Genomic DNA, 22,091 nt, shown 5'->3' on the forward strand with positions numbered 1-22,091 from the left:
GCTTTGTTTATTCAGACTAAAGATGCCCTAAGAAATACTTTGTTATTAGCTAAACTGAGTTTAAACATTATCTCCTGGCCTTCACAGTGTTTCAATAATCCTAATAGATTTCCTAGCTGTAATTAGCTTGAAATTTTTACTAAGAAGCTGTCTTACCAGACAGGGTGTCTCAAGAGTTAGAGATAGCAGTTAGGCACTTGTTATCAGAACAGTCTCACACAGAAAGAAAAACTGTTTTACTGCCAGTAAGAAGTTAGAAGTTGGGCTGGAGAGATGGCTCAGTAGTTAAGAGCATTGACTGCTCTTCCGAAGGTCCTGAATTCAAATCCCAGCAACCACATGGTGGCTCACAACCATCTGTAATGGGATCTGACACCCTCTTCTGGTGTGCCTGAAGACAGCTACAGTGTACTTATATATAATAATAAATCTTTAATAAAAAAAAAGAAGTTAGAAGTTGTAGGGCTTCCATCACTAATTATTTATGTTACAACCAAGGAATGCTAAAATACAGCCTTCAGCTACTTGCCTCAGACAGAACCTGAGAGTTTATCTTGGGGCTGCCAGGACAACCTAGCCCAAGAAGAAAGACACCACTGCTCCTCCGCCTTACACCTGGCTGTTTAATTTTACTGACCTTGATGTAGCCATCTCCTGCCTACGTGACTTTTGTAATATGCCCTGTTTTCTGTATACTATATAAGCCTGATTTCTACTTTGTAGAAATGGCATTCAGTTACAACACTCCCTTGTGTCTGTTTCTGTTTGTCATTTCTTCGCCAACACCTTGTCATCCTGACTAGGATCCTGTTCCCCTGCGGGTTGAGGGAGACCCAGACTGGCTGGCCTGTGGCAGGTGGCGCCCGAACAGGGACTCCAGCAGGTAAAACTTTTTCCTTTTTCCTTCTTTCCTCTTTCTTTTCTTATTTCTAAGACAAGGCTTGGATCTCACAGAGTTCTGCAGACTTGCTGGTAAAGGGTCACCAGTTAAATGCGAGTAATCTTGGTATCATGTGGCAGTCAGAGTTGTGCCTAGACGCCTCATCAGCCATGCTGCAGAGATTAGCCCAGGCTGTAGCAAAGGAGAGATGGAAGTTCAGCACCTATCAGTACCTGTGGAAACAGAGTACATTCCCAGGAAGAGTGAAATTGCATGTTCCAGCTGAAGAGGGGCTGGGACACCTGAGGAGATTGCAGAAATCCCCCGGGAAACTGTTCCATAATGATGGAACTCTGCTCATCTTAGAAGCAGGTGAAAATAGTCAGACAAAAAACTGGCCAGGCGGTGGTGGTGCGCGCCCTTAATCCTAGCACTTGGGAGGCAGACAGACAGATTTCTGAGTTATACAAATGACATGAGAGAAGGAGAAATCAAAACAAAAAGAAAATGTATTTCAGAGCTACTCCTAGGATGTCCTTGAGGATGGGAGACATTCAGTTTAACACTGTCTCTTGTTTTAAAACTTTTTCCCTTTGGGTGAGATTACTGTCTCCTTAGAGACAGTTTCTTCATGTGGGGGGGGTGGGGAATTCCAAGCCTGCTGATCTCTGGCTCAGCAGCACCAGGGCTCATTTGCAACTGACTACAAACTAGTTTAACCGGTTCACCTACCTGCAGGAGACCATCACTGCTGCCAGTCTCTTCCCCCTGCAGATGTAGAGAGCATTAATATAAATTCATCTTCTCTCATAATCAAAATAAAGTTTTAACATCATATTATTAAAGTTGCTGTGATTAATGAAAAAATTATATGATAAAATCATAAAAGTATTTTAGAAGGAATGTTTTAAAACCTAATGAGACATCTATACTTCTTGCTTCAATCAGCAATTAAATTGGTTATTGCAAAATATTAATTGATATTTGGCTTATTACATAGTAAAGAATTTTAGACAACATTGATATTTATCCAAAAGACAGGTTGTTAAAATTTGCTTAAATACATGCTTTTATATTTTCTATAAATTTATGTATGCATTCCATGATAAAAAATACATTTACAGACCTTTTATGGGAGAAAGTATATATGTGAATAAATCATGTTTGGCACAGATAATTGAACTATGTGCTATAGTCACTGTTTGTATATATATATATATATATATATATATATATATATATATATATATATATAGTTCAGAGTTTACAATTGCTTGGAGTTGTTCTTTTTTAGATATTACTAATTTTCAAATTTTACAATTGTTCATGCTTATACAACTAAAGTTAAGAGAAAGTACTGTTTCTTTAAAACACTGTCTTTAGACATTTAAAAACTCCTTATCTTAAACTGCCTGGACAAGACCTTTAAGGCAATGCCACAACAGATTTATATACTAAGCAGATTATAGACTTTACACAGGAACAATTGGTCATATAATTATTCTTTGCATCATCAAAATAGTAATGGCTTGTGATGACAATTTGATATTTTAAAAGAATATTTCTGATTTAAAAATAAAGATAAAAATAGAATATGCACATGTAACTATTGATATCTTTTCAAGCTTTCTAGTTAAAATTGCCTTAATAAGAAAAGCAACAAAAAATGTAATCATTGCCTACATTAATTTTATATGTTTAGTGTTCCTAATTAGATTAAAAGAGATTATGGAACTGGCTATTACAGTCAGGCATCTAAAATGTTTTGTTAACAATTTAATGTTCCCCATATTACTGAGATTTCTTAATTTTTTTCAGAGACAAGTAATTGTTAAACGTACATATTACACTCTGAAAAGTTTGGCTTTTAGACAGAAAAGGGAGAGTTGTATCCCTGTGCACATTATTTAAATCATTGCTTTTTATTTATAATTTTTTTTTTAAAATTAGATGCCAAAGATGGCACCCTACAACCAGGCATAATTATGCCTAGATAAAATAAAATAATTTTTTAACTGGAGCCTAAAAAAGCCCAGGTTTTAATCACCTCGAGAAGAGGGGGTGTATTTATATTCTTTCCACAAAATACAGAGCCCTCCATCTACATCCAGGTCCAACCAGCCCTGCCTCTCTCAAACACAAAGATTCTCAAGATGAGGAAGTTAAAGACAAAATTTTCCTGCTGGGGGGAACACTCTGATCAGGTCCCCTATATTGTTGTCTAAGAAGACTTGTTCCTGTCACCCTCTTCGTGGGTTCATCCTTTCGTTTCACTTTTAGATCCAGATCTATTGAATTTGTGCTGTAAAAACTAAAAAGAAAAAAAAAAGACTTTCCCTCATATCCTCCCACTCTGCTCCCAGTAACGGGAGGGACAGCTGCTGCCCTAGAGCCCACAGCACCTTGGCTCCTCCAGTAAAGGCTCCACAGGGGCCAAGGTTAGGTGTGGCTACAGAGTGGAGCCCAAAAGCTAAACACAAAATAGGTGGGCAGAGACTCCTGAACAACCAAGTAGGTTTTTACTAAATAGATTAAGTAAGTTAAAATATTGTCTTTATTATCTGGTTCAAAAGTTATTAAAGTGACATCTTGTATATCATGGTTTTGTTATTGTGTAATATAATTGTATATTGTAGCCTTGAGAGTCATACTTTGCTTACCAGGAGGTGAGCACTGTTTAAATTTATGATTGTTATACTGTGTTTCATGTTAAAAAATAATAATAATAATTAAAACTTCAATTTAGTTTAACTTGTTTAAGGGCAGTCTCAATTTACACAGCAAAACTGATAAGCCACTGTGCTGTGTCTAGAAGTTAAGCACATCTGAAAAAAAGCCCTAATAAAGGCTAAGTGTTTATACAAGCTGCTTTTAAAGGAGACAGCAGTTTTTGCTTGTAATATTGATAACAAAAAATTAACTTATGATATATTCAAAATTATACTGTAGTACATTCATATGTTAAAATTGACAGCTAAACTTTATAACTTACATGTAATGTTTTTAATATTGATTTTTTTAAAAAAATAAAAGATTTAAAAAACTAAATTTTGTTTAAATTATAGTTATGCCTTAATTTTATAAAAGTTAAAAGGGCTACAAGATAAGTTGTTGAGAGATTTAGTACAAATTATTAAAGGACTTAGTGCAAGTTGCTGAGAAATTTAGTGCAAGTCGTTAAGAGCCAAAAAAGAAAAAAAAGAAAAAAGAAAAAAGAGAAAAGAAAACAGAAAGACAAGAGGTGAGAGAGCTAAAGAGAGATAAGAAACAAAAAGTACTGGCCACTGTGGTTAGAGAGGCTAGGGAGCCTCGAGAGTCTAGAGAAAGACAGGGAAAACAGACACTGACAACAAAAATAAATAAGCTACATCCACCACAGACTACAAGAGAACCTTTAGTGCTACTACTGTTCAACCAGAACTGTTTAGACTATAAACTGAAAAAAAACTAAGGCCCATTTACAGGGAGTATAAAAAGATACAGACAGTTCCCACGATATAAAACAATTAAAGGCAAAATTTTCAGATATTAACAAAAGTCATTTAGATATTTAGAACATTGATGAATTGGCCAGTAAATTAAAAAATAATCTAAACACATTAAATCCTTTAGATTAAATTAATATATAATATTGCTTACTATTATCATTGACACCCTTATAATAATGATTATTGTGCTTCCATTTGTTTTTAGAGTTCTTCTGAGATCTCTAGCCATGATAAAAAGGGACCTTCTAGAACTTCGCTTAAAAAATAAAAATAAAGGAGGAGATGCTGCATGCACTTGTCTACCCCAGTACGTCTACAGTATCAGGGTTAAAACCTGATCATGGACAAGAGACATTATGACTCCAAAGGGAGTCTGTCTCCTGAGGTAGCTCAGTTGCTGACATCTCCTAGCTTGGACGTGTTCCAGATTGATCTCTGCTATAATCTGTGGAGAGATCTGCATGCTTTCTTTAGTCAGACATAAAGATGCCCTAAGAAATATTTTGTTATTAGCTAAACTGAGTTTAAACATTATTTCCTGGCCTTCACAGTGTTTCAATAATCCTAATAGATTTCCTAGCTGTAATTAGCTTGAAATTTTTACTAAGAAGCTGTCTTACCAGACAGGGTGTCTCAAGAGTTAGTGATAGCAGTTAGGCACTTGTTATCAGAACAGTCTCACACAGAAAGAAAAACTGTTTTACTGCCAGTAAGAAGTTAAAAGTTGTAGGGCTTCCACCACTAATTATTTATGTTACAGCCAAGGAATGCTAAAATACAACCTTCAGCTACAGACCCTGAGAGTTTATCTTGGGGCTGCCAGGACAACCTAGCCCAAGAAGAAAGACACCACTGCTCCTCCGCCTTACACCTGGCTGTTTAATTTTACTGACCTTGATGTAGCCAACTCCTGCCTACGTGACTTTTGTAATATGCCCTGTTTTCTGTATACTATATGTCTGATTTCTACGTTGTACAAATGGCATTCAGTTACAGCACTCCCTTGTGTCTGTTTCTATTTGTCATTTCTTCGCCAATGCCTTATCTACCTGACTAGGACCCTGTTCGCCTGTGGGTTGAGGGAGACCCGAACTGGCCGGCCTGTGGTAGGCAAGCACTCATGCACTCTACCACTGAGTTGCACTCTCAACACTGCTCTGGGTTGTTTTTTTAAGATTTATTTATTTAATGTATGAGTACACTGTAGCTGTCTTCAGATACTGTTAAATTCGGCATGGGTGCCCCACTCTTGAAGAATCAGGAGGAAGATCACTGCAAATTGTGTGAGGTTTTTAATTGAACCAGTATACTGGGGTCATCCTGCATTCAGAGCAAAGGCGACCCCCAGGAACAAAAGCACACACAGATGGTTGTGAGCCACCATGTGGTTGCTGGGAATTGAAGTTAGGACCTCTGGAAGAGCAGTCAGTGCTCTTAACTGCTGAGCTATCTCTCCACCCCCACCCCCAATCCCAACACACACACTTTTAAAGGACATTTCATAACTAAGTTTTAAAAGTCATTTATATACTCTGGATACAAGCCTCTTATAGATGTCAGTTAAAACACTTTCTTCCTGACTTACCCTCCCTTTCTCCCTCCTTCTTCTTCCTTTCTTTCTTTATATTGTTCCTTTCTTTGTTTCTGTTTGTCTCTTCCTCTGTTTCTTTGTTTATTTGCTTCTTCTTTCCTTTCTTTTTCTCTTTCTTTCTTCCTTCCTTCCTTCCTTCCTTTCTTTCTTTCTTTCTTTTCTTCTTTCTCTAGGTACCCCAGGCTAGCCTAAAATGAACTGTCTCAGCCACTTCATTGCTAGGATTATTATACACACCAATATGTCTTCTCTTCAAAGTAGCTTTTAAATGGCAAAATATATTATTTTATTTTGTTATTTATTTACTTTTAATATCAGTGCTGTGTCTGCATGGACTCCTGAATGCCAGAAGAGGGCATCAGATCCCTTTACAGATGGTTGTGAGCCACCATATGATTGGTGAGAACTGAATTCAGAACCTCAGAGGTTAAGAGCAGCCAGTGTGAGGGGCAAAAATTTTACTTTTGATAAAATCCAACCTAATTTGTCTATTTATTTATTTATTTATTTATTATGGACCATACTTTTGATGTGCACTTCATGGATTTTCTTTTAAAATTTCCTTTAGTTTTTAGGGAAGTCCATTTTGAAAGTGACAAGTTCTTTCCTTTCCAGCCTCTGCCTGGGACCCTGCAGCCGCTGCGATGTTGATGCCTAAGAAGAATCGGATCACCATCTATGAACTCCTTTTTAAGGAAGGCGTGATGGTCGCCAAAAAGGACGTCCACATGCCCAAACACTCTGAACTGGCGGACAAGAATGTGCCCAACCTTCGTGTCATGAAGGCCATGCAGTCTCTCAAGTCTTAGGGCTACGTGAAGGAGCAGTTTGCTTGGAGACACTTCTACTGGTACCTCACGAATGAGGGCATCCAGTATCTCCAGGATTACCTGCACCTACCTCCTGAGATCGTGCCCGCCACCCTGCGCCGCAGCCTTCCCGAGACTGGCAGGCCTCGGCCCCAAAGGTCCAGAGGGTGAGCAGCCTGCAAGATTCATGGGAGCAACATGGGAGACCGACAGAGACACCTACAGAAGGAGCGCTGTGCCACCTGGAGCTGACAAGAAAGCCAAGGCTGGGGCTGGTTCAGTTTAGAGGTGGCTTCGGTTGTGGGCGTGGTCAGCCATCCCAGTGATGTTGGAGACTGCGTTGTATTGAATAAACTTTAAAGAAAAACAAACAAACAAAAAGAAAGTGACAAGTTGAGTGTTGTTGTTTTTTGTTTTTTAAAGATTTATTTATTATTATGCATAAGTACACTGTAGCTGTCTTCAGCCGCACCAGAAGAGGGTGTCAGATCTCATTATGGGTGGTTGTGAGCCACCATGTGGTTGCTGGGATTTGAACTCAGGACCTTCAGAAGAGCAGTCAGTGCTCTTACCTGCTGAGCCATCTCACCAGCCCGTTGTTGTTGTTTTTATAAGAGAACTATGAACAGGAAATTTATATACCTTGAGTCAGCTGTAGTAGAAGAAGATGCCCTACCCAGAGCCATAGCTACTTCTCTGGAGTGCAGTGGAGAAATAACTCAAATGTGCACAGAAAATACCTATGCACCCACAGCTTTGGGCTGAAGATGCCCCTTCCAGAATTCTATTTTTAAAATACGTTGTTACAGAGTCAGATCAATCCATGATTTATAAAGATCAAGGCAGTGAGTGCGTAGAATATGCATTGAAATGGAAGACAGGGAAACCAAAGTCTGTAATGAGAGCAAAGTCAAGGGGTGTTGAGAATGGAATTAACGCAGGACTGGAGAAGAAGAACCCCAGCCCAGAGTCATTTCTGAGGTATTAACAGAATGATCAGAGAAATGAGAAAGTTAGAATCTTTAAGCTTCTATATTGAGACATTGACATAAGGGTAGGGCCATAAAGTCATACATGGGATGTAGAAGGGACACAGTTGTGGAAACAGATCGTGTATAGATGTGGCGAACCACATGCCGCAGCCGCAAGGGATCTGAGCTGAGCAGGCAAGAGGAAGCATGGGACCAGGATGTAGGGACTGATGGAAGCCTAGGTGCTGTGAATGGTGGTGTTTAGATGTAATCCTAGATACTTAGGAGGCCGGAGCAGGAGGATTGTAAATACATGACAATGTATCCCAGTAAAATTTAAAAGGGGGTGTGGTGGGAGACAAAGTTTAGAGGTAGACTATGTATTAGAACTCAAGATGCTCTGGGTTCTCTCTCCAGCAGTGCCAGAACAAAGAAGACAAACAAAACCAAACCACCAAGTCTAAAACAAGCAACCAAGCATCCTCCCTCCCTCATACACACAGATAGTGGACTGAGGTCAGAGAAACAGAACCTTGGTACTGAAGGGGGAAGGAGTCACGGAGTCAGCAGCTACTGAGAAAGCGGCTGCCTAACTTGGATTTTGCAAAAGGAGAAACCGAGCCGGGACAGGAACCCATGTGCTGTTTTAAATGGGGTCTTTTAGAAAAAGAGGGCGAGGGAACAGAGATTGCGACCCAGTATCCTGGTGCTAAGTGTTTTATGGAGACTGTCATAAGCTATTTCAGCAGCAGCTTTAGACTTAAGGTGTTGTGGATAGTCCTGGTGCTGTTTGTAATTTGATACTAATTCAGCTTCCGCAAGAAGAGCAGCCTGGGAGGAGGAGTGAATCACTACTCCCGGACTTCACGTGACATTCTAATGAAAAAAGAAACCAATCACTGGGCGAGTAGGTGGGATTTCCAGGTTGGACAGGTGGACTGAGGTCGAAGAGTGGATGTTAGGCTGGAGGACAGGAGATGGAGGCGAAAGATGTAGACAGCAGAGACCCCGTTTCAGGTGGCGAATCCGTTTGGATCTGCTTCCGGAGGATTTAACTTAGTATGGCTTATAATTAGGATGTCAGTTGTTGCGCTCAGTGATTGGTGATCATTGTTTCTGAACTAAATTTGTGTGGTGTTTTCCTTCACTCGGCGGCTCGACTGGGTTCCAGAGAAAAAAAAGGTACGATGGCAGGGTACCCCAGCCAGCCACAGGAAATTGGAAGTGTGGGGTTTGCGTGGCAGTAACCCGCAATAGGAACTTAGAAAGCTGGGTGGAGAGATTTCGGAGCTCTGAGTCAGAGAGTCTCCACGAGATGAGAACAGGCCGGCCATGCCCACCAGTGTCTGGCCGGCCAGCTTGCTGGAGCCTGCCAGCGTAGCGTGGATTGCATTTTTTTAATATTTCCCGCTACATCAAGTTTAGATAGTGCCCCGGAAATGCACACACAAAGAACAGGAAGCCGAGCCACCCTCGAATGTAGGTCTTTATTGGCTGGTGATCTCACCTGTGGTGGGCAACAACTTCACTCTGTTTCCTGGATGTCACAGCAGGAGGTGAGCAAGCTGCCCCTGTGGTACACAACCTTGTTAATTTCGAGGCAGTTCTCTTTTGTCCCAGGTCGGCTTCAAACTCACTGCATGACTAATCACTTGACTTTCTGATCCTTCTGCTGGGAGCGTAGGCTCCTGCCACCAGTTTATGCAGTCTGGGGGATCAACCTCAGGGTTTTGAGCATTCTGGGCAACTAAGTTCTACCAACTGCGCTATGGCCCTTGTGATGGCTAATTTTACATATGGACGTGGAAAGATTTTTTTTTTGATGAGATTAAGATCTAAATTGGTGAACTTTAAATAAACACAGACTTGCTCTCGGTAATGTGACGACGAGTCTGGTCCCTTCAGCTGAAAGGCCTGTCTGGTCCCTTCAGCTGAAAGGCCTGTATGAAACAAAACAGACTCACTTCCTCTGAGAGCGGATTGTCCCCCGGCCAGTCTTTGGATGTCTTCTGTACCTTTGATTTTCTTGGGTCTTGATCCTGTAGATCTGCAGTGAGGATTCTGTAATTGTCAGCATCCATAACCAAGTAAGCCAGTTCCCTCTATCAAATCTCTTTATCTATTTGTTCTGTTTTTCTGATAACCTCAAGTGGTACAAACCTGGAGCAGAATGTGAGAGCCACGGTGAAGACCTGAGCTAGCGTGCTGGCACAGCAAGGCCAGTCTGCATCAGAGCCGAACTGGTCACCCATTGTGCCTGAATCCTGAAGTGGATGCTTACAGCACAAACACCACTAACAATCATCATCATCATCAACAACAACAACTAAAATTAAAGATATATTTGAGGCTGGTGAGATGTCCTAGCAGGCAAAGGCTTTCCTCCAAGCCTCATGGCCCGAGTTCTATATCCAGAACCCACAATGTAGGAGAGAACTGCCTTCACAAATTGTCGTTTAGCCTCCACATGTGTGCCATAGCATGGATACACAATAAATAAATTAAAATGTAATTTAGAAAGAAAAAAAGTATGTAGAGACACACAGTTGCATTAGCATCATGACAGTTGCCAATAAATTTCAAAAAAAAGTTAAGATTCAATATAAAAATTGTAATTTTTATTTGTTCCTATGGTAGACTTATATGTGATATGTTTCCTTTTTAAAAAAATACATCATATTTATTTGTGTATATGAGTGTGTATGTGTGTGTGTGTGTGTGTGTGTGTGTGTGTGTATGTGTGTGTGTTTGTATGTATGTGCCTTGGTATGTTTATAGAGGTCAGAGGACAACTTTGTGGAGTTGGTTCTTGGAAAGTTATTTCTCCACTGGTGAAATAAGCCAATTCAAGTGAGATTAACGAATATATAAAGGCAGGTTGTAGGTTTATTGGGAAGCAGCTCTCCAGTGAGTTCACTGGTCCCAAGAAAGAAGGCCAGGGAAGTTCCCATGGGGAAGGGGACAGAGGAGACAGGGAGGAGGGACATAGAGGGGAGGGGAAAGAGAAAGAGAGAAAGTACACTTGCAGAGGAGGAGGGACCAAAATGTCTGGATTCTATAGGGAAGAGCTTCTGCGGTGTGGAGGGGGGGGAGTCCAGCCCCTGGGCTGGAAAGTTCAGGGTAGAGGGGTGGGTATACCAGGTAGGGACTGAGGGATGCTGGGAGGATCTGGAGGCCAGGTCTGTTTTGGTATGTAAAACAGGCATCTCAGCTATTTGCTGCTGGTTTCAGTCCCGATGGTTTTCTACTTTCATCATGTGGGTCTTGGAGATTGAACTTGGGTCATCAGGTTTAACAGCAAGTAGGTTTATACTCTGCCATCAGATATAGTTTCCCCTTTAAAGGGAAGATGGCTCAGTGGGTGTGATGGGCAGCTTTGCCAACCTGCCACACTTAGAATTACCTGGAAAGAGAATGACAAGGACAGATTCTCTAAATCGGGTTGGCCTGAGGCATATCTGTGGAGGATTGTCTCCTTTGCCTTATTTGATATGGGAAAACCCAACCCACTACATGGGCAGTTATCATTCCTTAGGCTGGGGCCAGTGTGAGAGATAGAGCTGAGCACAAGCTAGCAAGTGGGTGAGCATGGATGCATTTATTCCTGTCTGCTGTTAACTGTGGGCATGGTGAACTCAGGACCTTCGGAAGAGCGGTCGGTGCTCTTACCCGCTGAGCCATCTCGCCAGCCTGAGCAAGCTACTTTTAACTGGACTAGCTGAATCTGAAGTTACAGGTTCTGAGAGGGACTATATAAAGTGGAGATCAACAAAGAAAGGCACCCAGCATCAACTTTGCACCTTCACATGTAGACAAACATGTGAACACACATAGACATACCCATACCATATACATGCAAAAATATATTAATATAACTATAACAATTATATATTACAGTTAATATAACAATTGTGTGTTATAATTACCATATTGATATTAATATTAGATTACATATAATGTAGTATTAATATAATTACAATGATTAATCTAATACTTTTTTGTTGTGGGTTGCCCTGGTACTGTTTGTATTCTGATGTTAATTCTGCTTCCTCAAGAGGGGCTGCCCTGAGAAGTGGATCACATACTCAGGTGATTTTGTATGAGCCTTCCCTTTTTTTTTTTGGTTTTTAGAGACAGGGTTTCTCTGTATAGCCCTGGCTGTCCTGGAACTCATTCTGTAGACCAGGCTGGCCTTGAACTCAGAAATCTGCCTGCCTCTGCCTCCCAAGTGCTGGGATTAAAGGTGTGTGCCACCACTGCCCGGTGAGCCTTCCCTTTTTTAACTGGTCAGATAAAGGCTAGAGCCTGTGATTAGGCAATGGTAGGGAAAAGGGGACTGGAGGTTATAGAGAGTGAGTAAAGAGAGGAAGAAGAGAGGGGAAGAAGATGGAGGAAGAGGAAGTGGAAGGAAGATGGAGCAGATCCATATGGCCTGGAGAAGCCGCAAGGAGCAAGGGCAATAGAGTAGTGTAGTGGTAGATCTGCCCAATCTAGAGGTGCAGCTTATAAATATTGTAACTGAGTTGTGTGTTTTTGGCATGGGCTTAGTGGGGTTGGGGATTTACTACAACACTTCTACAGCCATCTATCTACTGATCTATCCATATTTATTTGGCATTATTATGTATTTGAGGCAAACACATTTTTTTTTTTTTACAGTCTGCATTTCTTTTTGTGTGTATGTGAAGGAGGCACTGCCTGCGCTAAGGTCAGAAGACAATCTTGGTTATCTCCTAGCCTTCCACCTGAAGATAGCACCTCGTTGCCATTTTTAACTACATCAGGTTAGCTGGCCTGTGAGCTTTCAGAGCCTCTCCTGTCTCAGCAGTCTTCTCATGTTGCCTGAGAAACAGCAGACTTGCAGAAGCAATCTACCTAATGTGCCCTTATGTGGGTTGGCTCTGGGGATTCGAACTCAGGTCCTCACACTTGCGCAGCCAGAGCTTTACCCACTAAGCCATCTCCTCAGCCCATTCTCTTTGTTTGTTTCTTTTGACAGAACCTCACTATTAGCCCTGGGCTGGCCTCGATCTCTAGTGTAAACCAGGGTGTCATTGAACTCACAGAGACCTGTTTGCCTTGGTTGTGGAGTGCTGGAATCAAAGGCTTGCATCAGCACACTTGGCCCTGCACGTCTTTTCTGGCCATTGCTTATTATGTGGGTTATTTTTTCTTTTCTGGTTTTCCAAGACAGGGTTTCTCCGCATAACCTAGGCTGTCCTGGAACTCATTCTGTAGATCAGGCTGACCTCGAACTCAGAAATCCACCTGCCTCTGCCTCCCAAGTGCTGGGATTAAAGGTGTGCGACACCACTGCCCGGCTTTATTATGTGTGTGTGTGTTTTTTTTTTAAATCAGAACCAATACAAAAAAAATTCTTATAGAGTTTTTGATATTTTTTTATATTTTCTTGAGACAAGGTCTCGCTATGTGTGTATGTTTTGCTTGTATGAATGTCTGTATACCACATACATGCCTGGTGCTCTCAGAATGGACCTGGAGTTACAGATGGTTGTGAGCCACCATTTGGGTGCTGAGGAACCAAGCCTGGATCCCTTGGAAGGACATCATGTGTTCTTAACCACTGAACCATCCATCTCCCTACACCCAATCTAATCATTTTTTGTTTTTTAAAATATAACACACCGAGTCCAATTTCTGCTGTGCATGTATTCACGGATATGAGGCCACACCTCATCTAAAGGAAGCTGCTGCTCCTTCCTCCAGAACTAGGGGTAGGAGCTCATGAGCCCCTCCTGCCTCTATGCTGTCATGTTGGCTGGTTTGATCTTGTGCAGGCAACCACAGCTGCTCTGAGTTCATGACTGTAGTAGTCCTAGAATGTCCTGAAGACACTATTTCACTAGGGTCCTCCCTGATTTCTGGCTCTTAATTCCCTGCCCCATCTTCCTCAAGATTTCCCCGAGTCTTCTTGTGTGGGATGATAGAAATGTTGCATTTGTGGCTGAGGACTCCATGGACACTTCTCTGCACCCTGTCCAGTGTGCTTTCTGTAGTAACTGCCACAGAGACACTTCTCTAATGAGGTCTGAGAACCACAGTACTTCAAGGATGTAGAACTATAAACTTAGAGAGCAGTTTGATACTGGGGCGGTGGGCTGTGAGAGGGAGCCTGGTTCCCAGTTGAGCTAAGGCTTGAAACCCCTTTAGAATGGTGGGCCTTTTGCCTCTTCCCAGGCACCAGGCCCCTGTCACATAGCTACAGCCCCCCACCCCCGAGGCTTCCCATAGAGAGGTCTGTGGCCATCAGTCACGTAAGAACAGCACCCCAAGCCCTCCCACATGCAGATAAGGTGTCCCCAAGCTCTCAGATCAAGCCATTAGGGAGTACCTGCTGTCAGGCCCTGACCCACTCCAAAACTGTATATAAAGATTCTATCCAGAAGAAATAAAGGTGTGTGAGAACTACCCTGTTGTCTGAGAACTTCTGTCATAAAGCTGTAACACCACCTCTTGGGGAAGAGGCCTGCTGTCCTGAAAATGGTGCCAGAAGCTCCCCTGCACCCCTTACTGGCTAGTCAACCCTCCTACCAGCTCAGCCTGGCCCTCTGCACAGAGTGACTGATGCAGGTCTTGGAGCAACTGAAGCAGCTTCTACAGAGATGGAGGTGGAAGCAGCTACAGCAGCAGAGGCGGCAGAGGCAATTCCCCCTCACTGCTCCCATTCTCTCCCCTTCGCCTGAACCCTCACACCTGGCCGGGCCAGAGATCTCTGTAGAAAGCCTCCAGTACACAGGCCCACACTATGAGGTAGATTTACCACTGAGAGCTACCCAGCTATGGATTTTGGGTCAGCTTTACAGTACCAAACATGTGTTTCCTCCTGTGGAACAGGCCTCAAATCCAACCAAAAAGAAGTTGGTTATCCCCAAAACATTCATGCCACTATTGCTGCCTCAGAGTTCACAGGGCTCAGGGCATGGTAAGGTTGTTAATGACTCCCCCAATCTCAGCAGCCAACATGGGATTTCCCAGTCTTATGAGTAGTTGCCACTTTCAGATGCACATGTACTTACAGAAGATCTAGAGATAATTTTCCCACCCCTTTTTTCTAACAGACGCTTGTTATATAGCTAGGACTGGCCTCTAACTGGTAGTCCCCTTGACTCAGTCTCCTGAGAACTGAGATTACAAGCCTGGCACGAGATCCAGCTGCCGTTTATTAACTGAGGGCATAAAGGCAAGTCAAGAGAAAGTATGTTTACCTTGACCTCGTGCACATAAAAGATTGTGTTTGTGTACAAGCATATACTAAATAGATATAAAACTGGACTAATGTAGAGTTAGCTACATATTTTGTCTGACTTGGATCACTTACAAAGAGAGTGCATTTTGTATAATTAAAAGAAAAGCTAAGGTCCACTTCCAAGTCTATAGAATAATGCCTATTAGAATTCAGAACACAAACAGGGAAAGGACTTGTTAGTTTAAAATTCCAGCACTTGGGAGGGGGAAGGACCAGGATAAAGACGAGTTCCAAGACAATTTGGACTTCTTCAGACCGAGTCTAGAGCAGTGGTTCATAACCCTCCTAATGCTGCAATCCTTTAAGTCCTCATGTTATGCTGACCCCCAATCATAAGATTATTTTTGTTGCTGCTTCCTAACTGTAAGTTTGCCACTGTTATGAATCATAATATAAATATCTGATACTTCCGATGGTTTTGGGGATCCTCAGGTTGAGAACCGCTGCTTTAGAACAACCGAACTGAGCCGAGCAGTGGTGGCATACGCCTTTAATCCCGGCACTTGGGGCACGAAGGCAAGCGGATTTCTGAGTTCCAGGCCAGTTCTGGTCTACAGAGTGAGTTCCAGGACAGCCAGGGCTATACAGAGAAACCTTATCGGAATTCCCCACCCCACCCCCAAAAAAGAACAACGGAACTGAATGAACAGAACAAAGCAAAAAGCAAAGCCGAATCACAAGTGAACTCTGTTCAGGTGGGTATGCTAGGGGCAGAGGAGCTAAGACCCACAAGGTGGCAAGAGAAACCGTCAAGAGGGAGGAAGGGCAGCTTTGTGGTCGCCAGGGGGCAGTAGTGTAGGACAACCTAAACTTAACTACCAGTCCTCGACCTCTAAGGCCAGGGTGGACAAACCAGAGGTCATATGTTCTCTCCCTCTGTCTAAACCTAGGCAGACTGGAGAGTTTGCAGTAGAGGATGCCCTACTCCGACATAGTTTGTTTTTCTGAGTAATTGTTGACAATAATATCTCACTCGCGCCAAACTGTTCTCTCTTCTGCCGCCTTTCTTTTGCAACTCCACAGTGGGGAAATTGAGTCACTGGGAGGAGAAGGGAAAGAAAGTCGAAGTCAGCCAGCCCTTGTCTTCCAGAAGAAGGAAGGGGGAGGGTTCTCCAGGAAAACAAAGCGGGGTGGGTGGGGAGGCGGTTGGCTGGGCAGAGGCTGAGCCAGACACATGGAGAAACACTGCCCAGGATCAAAGGAAATATGACATTTGAAAAGAATGTGCGCGTCTGCTTGTGCCGCTGAGTGGGGGGTATGAGGGAGCAGGGCCCGGGCCGAATTTCTGGGTCTGTTCTCCATGGCTTCCCACCTCTGCCCACCCTTCTCTTAGGTGCAAGGTGGTAGATGTTCTCGAGGTGCTCCTCGCACCCCCTAACCGTGAGTTCCTCCATTCCCGAGGTGAAGCAGGACGGGAACGTAACCTGAGAAGAACCGAAGGGGAGAGAGGGGGGTAGAAATCAAACCAGGCCCTCTCCCGGCTCGGCCTCGGAACATTCTTCTCTCCCGCCCGCCAAGCCTCTCCTCCCGGCCCCTCCCGCCTCGCGGCCCTGGGCTTGCAGCCGGGGCAGCGCCGCACGTCATTGGGGTCCCCGGGGGCCGGGGGGGTCCCCAGGACGGGCTCGAGGGAGGACTGAGGGGAGGGAGGGGCTCCGCCTCCGCCGCCAAGGAGCTGGGGCCCTCCAGGCCAGCCCCCCTTCCCTCTGCTCCGCAGAGCCTGTTTCTCATTAGAGTAATGGGCGCGGTCCCCGCCCGGCTCCCGAGTGTTTGTAAACGTCTGACCCGAGGCCCGGCGCTTAACCCTTTAGGTGCTGGGCTGGGGTTGCTTTGGGGGGGTTGGCTCGGGCTGGAGACTAAGGGATTTAGAGACTGGAGATCTCTAGGATCTGTTTAGGTTTATTAGGGAACTTTGGAGCGTGTGGTAAGCGTGCAAGGAGTGACTGCTCCCTTGCCTCGCAGCGCCTCCGGTCCGAATCAAGACTCTCCAGTCCCATTCTTTCTCTTCTAACTGGGACCTCTTCGTGCTCGCCCTTCCTAGAAACTCCAGACCGGGTCTTCCTTCCCTGCTCAGGTGACAGGTGTCCGGCCGGTGGGCCTAAATTTTTAGCTTTTGGCCCTTTCTAAACCCGGCCAAGAATTTAGGATGGCCGAGAGCGGAACGCCTTGGAAACAGAGAGCCATTGGAGTCTGCAGCTTTTGGGAGGAGGGAGCTGACTTCCTCCGAGGAGGCTAATTAATGGCCTATCTAGGTGGCTGGGACCAGGGTATCTGCAAAGCCTGGCCTGGATCTACGCCCAGCAGGGGCTGTAGGCCTTCAAAGGCTTCCTGGGGTTAGAAAAGTCTGAGAGGCTTCTGGGACTGCTAAAAGGTCTACGTCTTAAGGGAATGGCAGGGGTGGCTGGTGGAGGTGATGGGTAAGAAGTGCAAAGGCTCCTTGGAGGCCCAGGTAGAGTGGTCTCAGGGAGGGTGGAGGAATGGCCTCCTCTTCAGAGCAGCTCAGGGCCTCTCTCAGTCCCAGAACTCTCTTCAACTCAAGATTTGGATTGAAAGTGCAGTGAGGTGGCCTTTCTTGGGAGACCTTGGCTATACTACTCTTCAGAATGTACCTTGGGCCTGCTACAATGTGGGGCGGGTAAAAATACGGCCTCTTTAAGGCGATCGGACCCTGATCCCCCCCACCCCCTACGCTGGGACTAAACAGGCTGAGGTTTGGGCCCTCGGCGGGAAATGATTGTCACAACTGCGGGCCAATAGGTACCATTAAGGTTCTACAACGTTTGAAGGGACCATTTTTCCAATTCAGTTTTTTCTCTCTCTTTGGAGGGGGTGGGACTGGAGAGATGACTGAGGGAGGGAGATTGGGGGAGGACTAGGGGCGCGTGGTTTTCCCATTTCATCCCTGGAGGAGGGGCCGGTGCATCCCGGGTAGCCAATCAGGGACAGGCTGGGGGGGGCCGCTTTGAAGACGTTTGGGAGAAAAAAGTTTGGAAAAGTTTCTATAATAACGAGGGGCGTCCGGAGGGAGGCGGCAGCGACAGAAGAGGGGGCGTCTCAGAGAAAGGGAGGGAGGGAACTACCCTCGCGTGAAGCTACAGCAGCGTCCAGAGCCTCCCCCTCCCACCCAGGCGGGACCTGGGGGCTCCGGCCGGATCCATGGGGGCAGCAAGCTGCGAGGATGAGGAGCTGGAATTTAAGCTGGTGTTCGGGGAGGAAAAGGAGGCTCCCCCGCTGGGCCCTGGGGGCCCTGGGGAAGGTTAGTGTGGGGCTGGGTAGGGGTCTTTTGGCCAGTGACCGAAGGGTCAGGAAATCTGAGTCGGGACGGTTTGCGGGCCCGGAGCTTGGGGTGGGGGGTGAGGTGAGTCAGAGGATGAGGGGAGCTTAGGGATTACCAAGGCTATGGAAGTGAGACTGGGGGCCATGGCATCATTTTTTTCCTTTTTAGGTCCTGACTGGGGTGGGAGTGGGGGTGTTGTTGGCTACGCGCCGCCTGCCGGCTAGGCCGACTGTCTCTGGGATGGGGTGCGGAAGGGAACCTCGGCCCCCAAGAGCCCGAGGTGCGGGCTTGGAAAGGGGAAGGTTTGGCCCTGGAGTTTAAGGCTTTAGGATCTAGGCCTGGTTCTGCAGACGCGACGCCTGGGGCTGGGGGCTCCCTCGGGCAGCGCAGTGACACTCCTCCCCCTCCCCCTGTCTGGCCGCAATGAGAGGCAGATGGCGGGGAACGAGTCGGGGGCGGCGGCCGCCGCTTGCACGGAATCCGCGCTGCCCGCTGCACCCCCCCCCGCCCCCGCCCCCGTTGGCTGGGCCCCGCACGCATCACCCTTCGGCTGCACCCCCGCCCCTTTTTGGGGGGGGAACGAAGGAGGAGTCACCTCCCCTCGTCACCACAGACATGCCCCCATCCCTCCCACCCCCAGGCCACAGTTGCGATGGTAACTGGGGTTTCTGCCAGCACCATTTGGGGGTTTGGGAACCGTCGCTAATTGGGTTCATGTGTGAGTCGCCCCCAGCCCAGCCCAGAGCCTGGGCAAGCACGCCTCCAGGCCTGACTCTAGCATTCCCCAAACCACCCCAGCCCACCTGCCCAGGACCAGGGTGTCAGAGTATGAGGTTCTGGCATGCCTCTATCTTTTTTCTGTCTTCTGATGTTCAACTTTGTTTTTGTCCCGAGACTAGGGGACCTCTCCTAGCTGAGCATATCAGACCTCAGGAGCTGACCATCCGAGAAACTTAGACATCTCACCAGCTTCTTTCTCCCCATCTCCCTCTACCTCCCTTCCATTTTGACAGAGCTGGACTCAGAGGATGCCCCTCCATGCTGTCGTTTGGCCCTGGGGGAACCCCTTCCTTATGGTGCTGCCCCTATTGGGATTCCCCGACCCCCACCCCCTCGGCCAGGGATGCACTCACCACCACCCCGTCCTGCCCCTTCACCTGGCACCTGGGAGAGCCAGCCAGCTCGGTCGGTGAGGCTGGGGGGCCCAGGAGGTAATGCAGGGGGTACTGGGGGCGGTCGTGTTCTTGAGTGTCCCAGCATCCGGATTACCTCTATCTCTCCCACGCCTGACCCACCGACCTCGCTAGAGGACACTCCTGAAACTTGGGGGGACGGCTCTCCTAGAGATTACCCTCCACCAGAAGGCTTTGGGGGCTATCGAGAGGCTGGAGGTCAAGGCGGAGGCGCCTTCTTCAGCCCGAGCCCTGGCAGCAGCAGCCTGTCTTCGTGGAGCTTCTTCTCGGATGCCTCAGATGAGGCAGCCCTGTATGCAGCGTGCGACGAGGTGGAGTCTGAACTTAATGAAGCAGCCTCCCGCTTTGGCTTGAGCTCTCCACTGCCCTCGCCCCGGGCTTCTCCTAGGCCCTGGACCCCGGAGGATCCGTGGAGCCTATACGGTCCAAGCTCCGGAGGCCGAGCGCCAGAGGATAGCTGGCTACTCCTCAGCGCTCCTGGGCCCATTCCAGCCTCCCCTCGGCCTGCTTCTCCCTGCGGCAAGCGGCGCTATTCCAGTTCCGGAACCCCATCTTCGGCCTCCCCAGCTTTGTCCCGCCGGGGCAGCCTTGGGGAAGAGGGTCCAGAGCCACCTCCACCACCCCCACTGCCTCTGGTCCGGGACCCTAGTTCCCCTGGCCCTTTTGACTATGTGGGTGCTCCACCAACCGAGAGCATCCCTCAGAAAACCCGGAGGACTTCTAGCGAGCAAGCAGTGGCCCTGCCTCGGTCTGAGGAGCCTCCCTCGTGCAATGGGAAGCTGCCCTCCGGTACAGAGGACTCTGTGGCTGCTCCGGGGGCTCTGCGGAAAGAGGTGGCTGGTATGGATTACCTAGCAGTGCCTTCTCCCCTTGCTTGGTCCAAGGCCCGGATTGGGGGACACAGCCCCATCTTCAGGTGAGGGCCAGATCTTGCACTCCTGAGCTCTTCAACCTGTTCTAGCAGAGAGCAGGACGGTCAAAGGATGAGTTTAAAGACAAGTCATACATAATTCCAGGTGTGCTCCATATCTCATAAGAGCTTCTACAATAATATGGCCACAGTTAAAACAAAAAACTGGTTTTAAGGCAATCTAGTTTTTTTTTAAAAGCCAGCTGTCTGACAGTGGGCTGAGCTGTAGATAGCTGCTTCCTGTGAAACTATTAGAAAAAGCCTCTTTACCCCCACCCTTCAGTATTCTAAGAGAAACAGGCAAAATGGAGTTCCTTTGGGGTTTCTTACAACTCCAGCTCTGGCCTTGCACAGGCAAGTTGATCTTAGCCAATGGCTGTTTAGACAGAATGGATAGAACAGGCCTCCCCTCCAGTACCAGAAACCCTCCTCTAACTCCTAATTTCTAGGTCCAGTGCTTAAGAGTATCACTTCAAATTGGAATAAAGTTACATACATACATTTGCAAGTCAAAGAATTTATATTGAAACTTGGCGCTTCTATCCCTTCTACTCTCACAGAATTCTGCCCTTTCAGTAGTCTCAGACCTCAGGATGTCAGACTGAGGTGGCCCCTTCCCGACAAGCTTCTAGAGGGAAGCTGAGTCCTCTGGGATTCCAATAGGTCAACATCTCTCAGCCTCAAAATCCACTGTTTGAGTTGAGAAATTTGTAGTGCAGGGCTGTACTGTCTAATGGTTCAGCATTCTCCCAGGCCTTTACTTACTAGCCACCAGTCATAGCAATTATGTCAAATATATACTGTGTCAAATATCAGCTGTGTGTGAGCGCATGTGCACATGCTCACACACATACAAACACATACATACACAGAGACAATCACCTACCAGTTGAGATTATCTGTAAGTATGATTCTAGAAAAGCAGCCCTTAGCCCTTGCAACCTTACCTACTTAACCCCAGCTAGTGGGAAGGAGTTGGCCTGGTAGCAGTAGCCAACCCTAGGTTTTACATAGGCTCTGTCCTCAGTCTCTTTGATGCTTTTTCTGGTCTAAAGTGGCATTTCTGCATTGTACCTGAGCTCCCCAGTGAGAGGACCAGCATGACCTTTGGGTTCCTTGATTTCTTGGTAAAGCTTCTGCATCCTGTGTCCAGAACTTGGTAGAAGGGAGTCTTGGGGCCTTTGTCATCTTCCACACCCTCCTCTTCAAAGCACTCTGTTTCTTATCAATTCCCCTTGTTTCTAAAGTTTTACTTCGGTTGTGGTTTCTTATCTCTCCCATATCCACGGCTCCTCCTCCCTCTCAAACCCTGTGTGATCCTGCTGGGTCTGAGGTTCCAGGCAACCATGTTCTCTTCTATTCAGGACCTCTGCCCTACCTCCCCTGGACTGGCCTTTACCCAGCCAGTATGAGCAGCTGGAGCTGAGGATCGAGGTACAGCCTAGAGCACACCACCGAGCTCACTATGAGACTGAGGGCAGCCGGGGAGCTGTCAAAGCTGCTCCTGGAGGCCACCCTGTGGTCAAGGTAAGGGCAGAAGGCAGGCCCCATGTTCCTTCTCTTCTCCCGTTCCAGGTTCTTGCACATGGGCTTCAGCTGTACACAGAATCATGGCACTGCCCTTTCCCACACTCTCAGCTGTGACCCTGCAGACAGCCTAGGGGAGGGACTGGAACTGGGGGAGGAAGGGTATACAGCAAGGACCCGG

General features: G+C 46.4%; 1 protein-coding gene and 1 pseudogene across 3 annotated transcripts in view; both read left to right on the forward strand.

The window, feature by feature from the left end:
- The first annotated feature begins 742 nt into the window (after nt 1-742).
- LOC116084706 lies at nt 743-7,154 on the forward strand (annotated as a pseudogene).
- A 9,999-nt stretch (nt 7,155-17,153) lies between these two features.
- Nucleotides 17,154-22,091, forward strand: part of Nfatc4 (nuclear factor of activated T cells 4) — a 13,841-nt gene continuing 8,903 nt past the window's right edge. The window contains exons 1-3 of one of the 3 annotated variants that reach the window (XM_031361704.1): nt 17,154-18,259; nt 19,294-20,389; nt 21,748-21,910. In XM_031361704.1, coding sequence (XP_031217564.1) covers nt 18,160-18,259; nt 19,294-20,389; nt 21,748-21,910 — 1,359 coding nt within the window. In that variant the 5' untranslated portion in view covers nt 17,154-18,159. The remainder of the gene's footprint in view (nt 18,260-19,293; nt 20,390-21,747; nt 21,911-22,091) is intronic. The other 2 variants (XM_031361703.1, XM_031361705.1) reach the window with 2 other exon arrangements.

Source organism: Mastomys coucha, unplaced genomic scaffold (assembly GCF_008632895.1).
Source record: "Mastomys coucha isolate ucsf_1 unplaced genomic scaffold, UCSF_Mcou_1 pScaffold9, whole genome shotgun sequence".
NCBI lineage: Eukaryota > Metazoa > Chordata > Mammalia > Rodentia > Muridae > Mastomys > Mastomys coucha.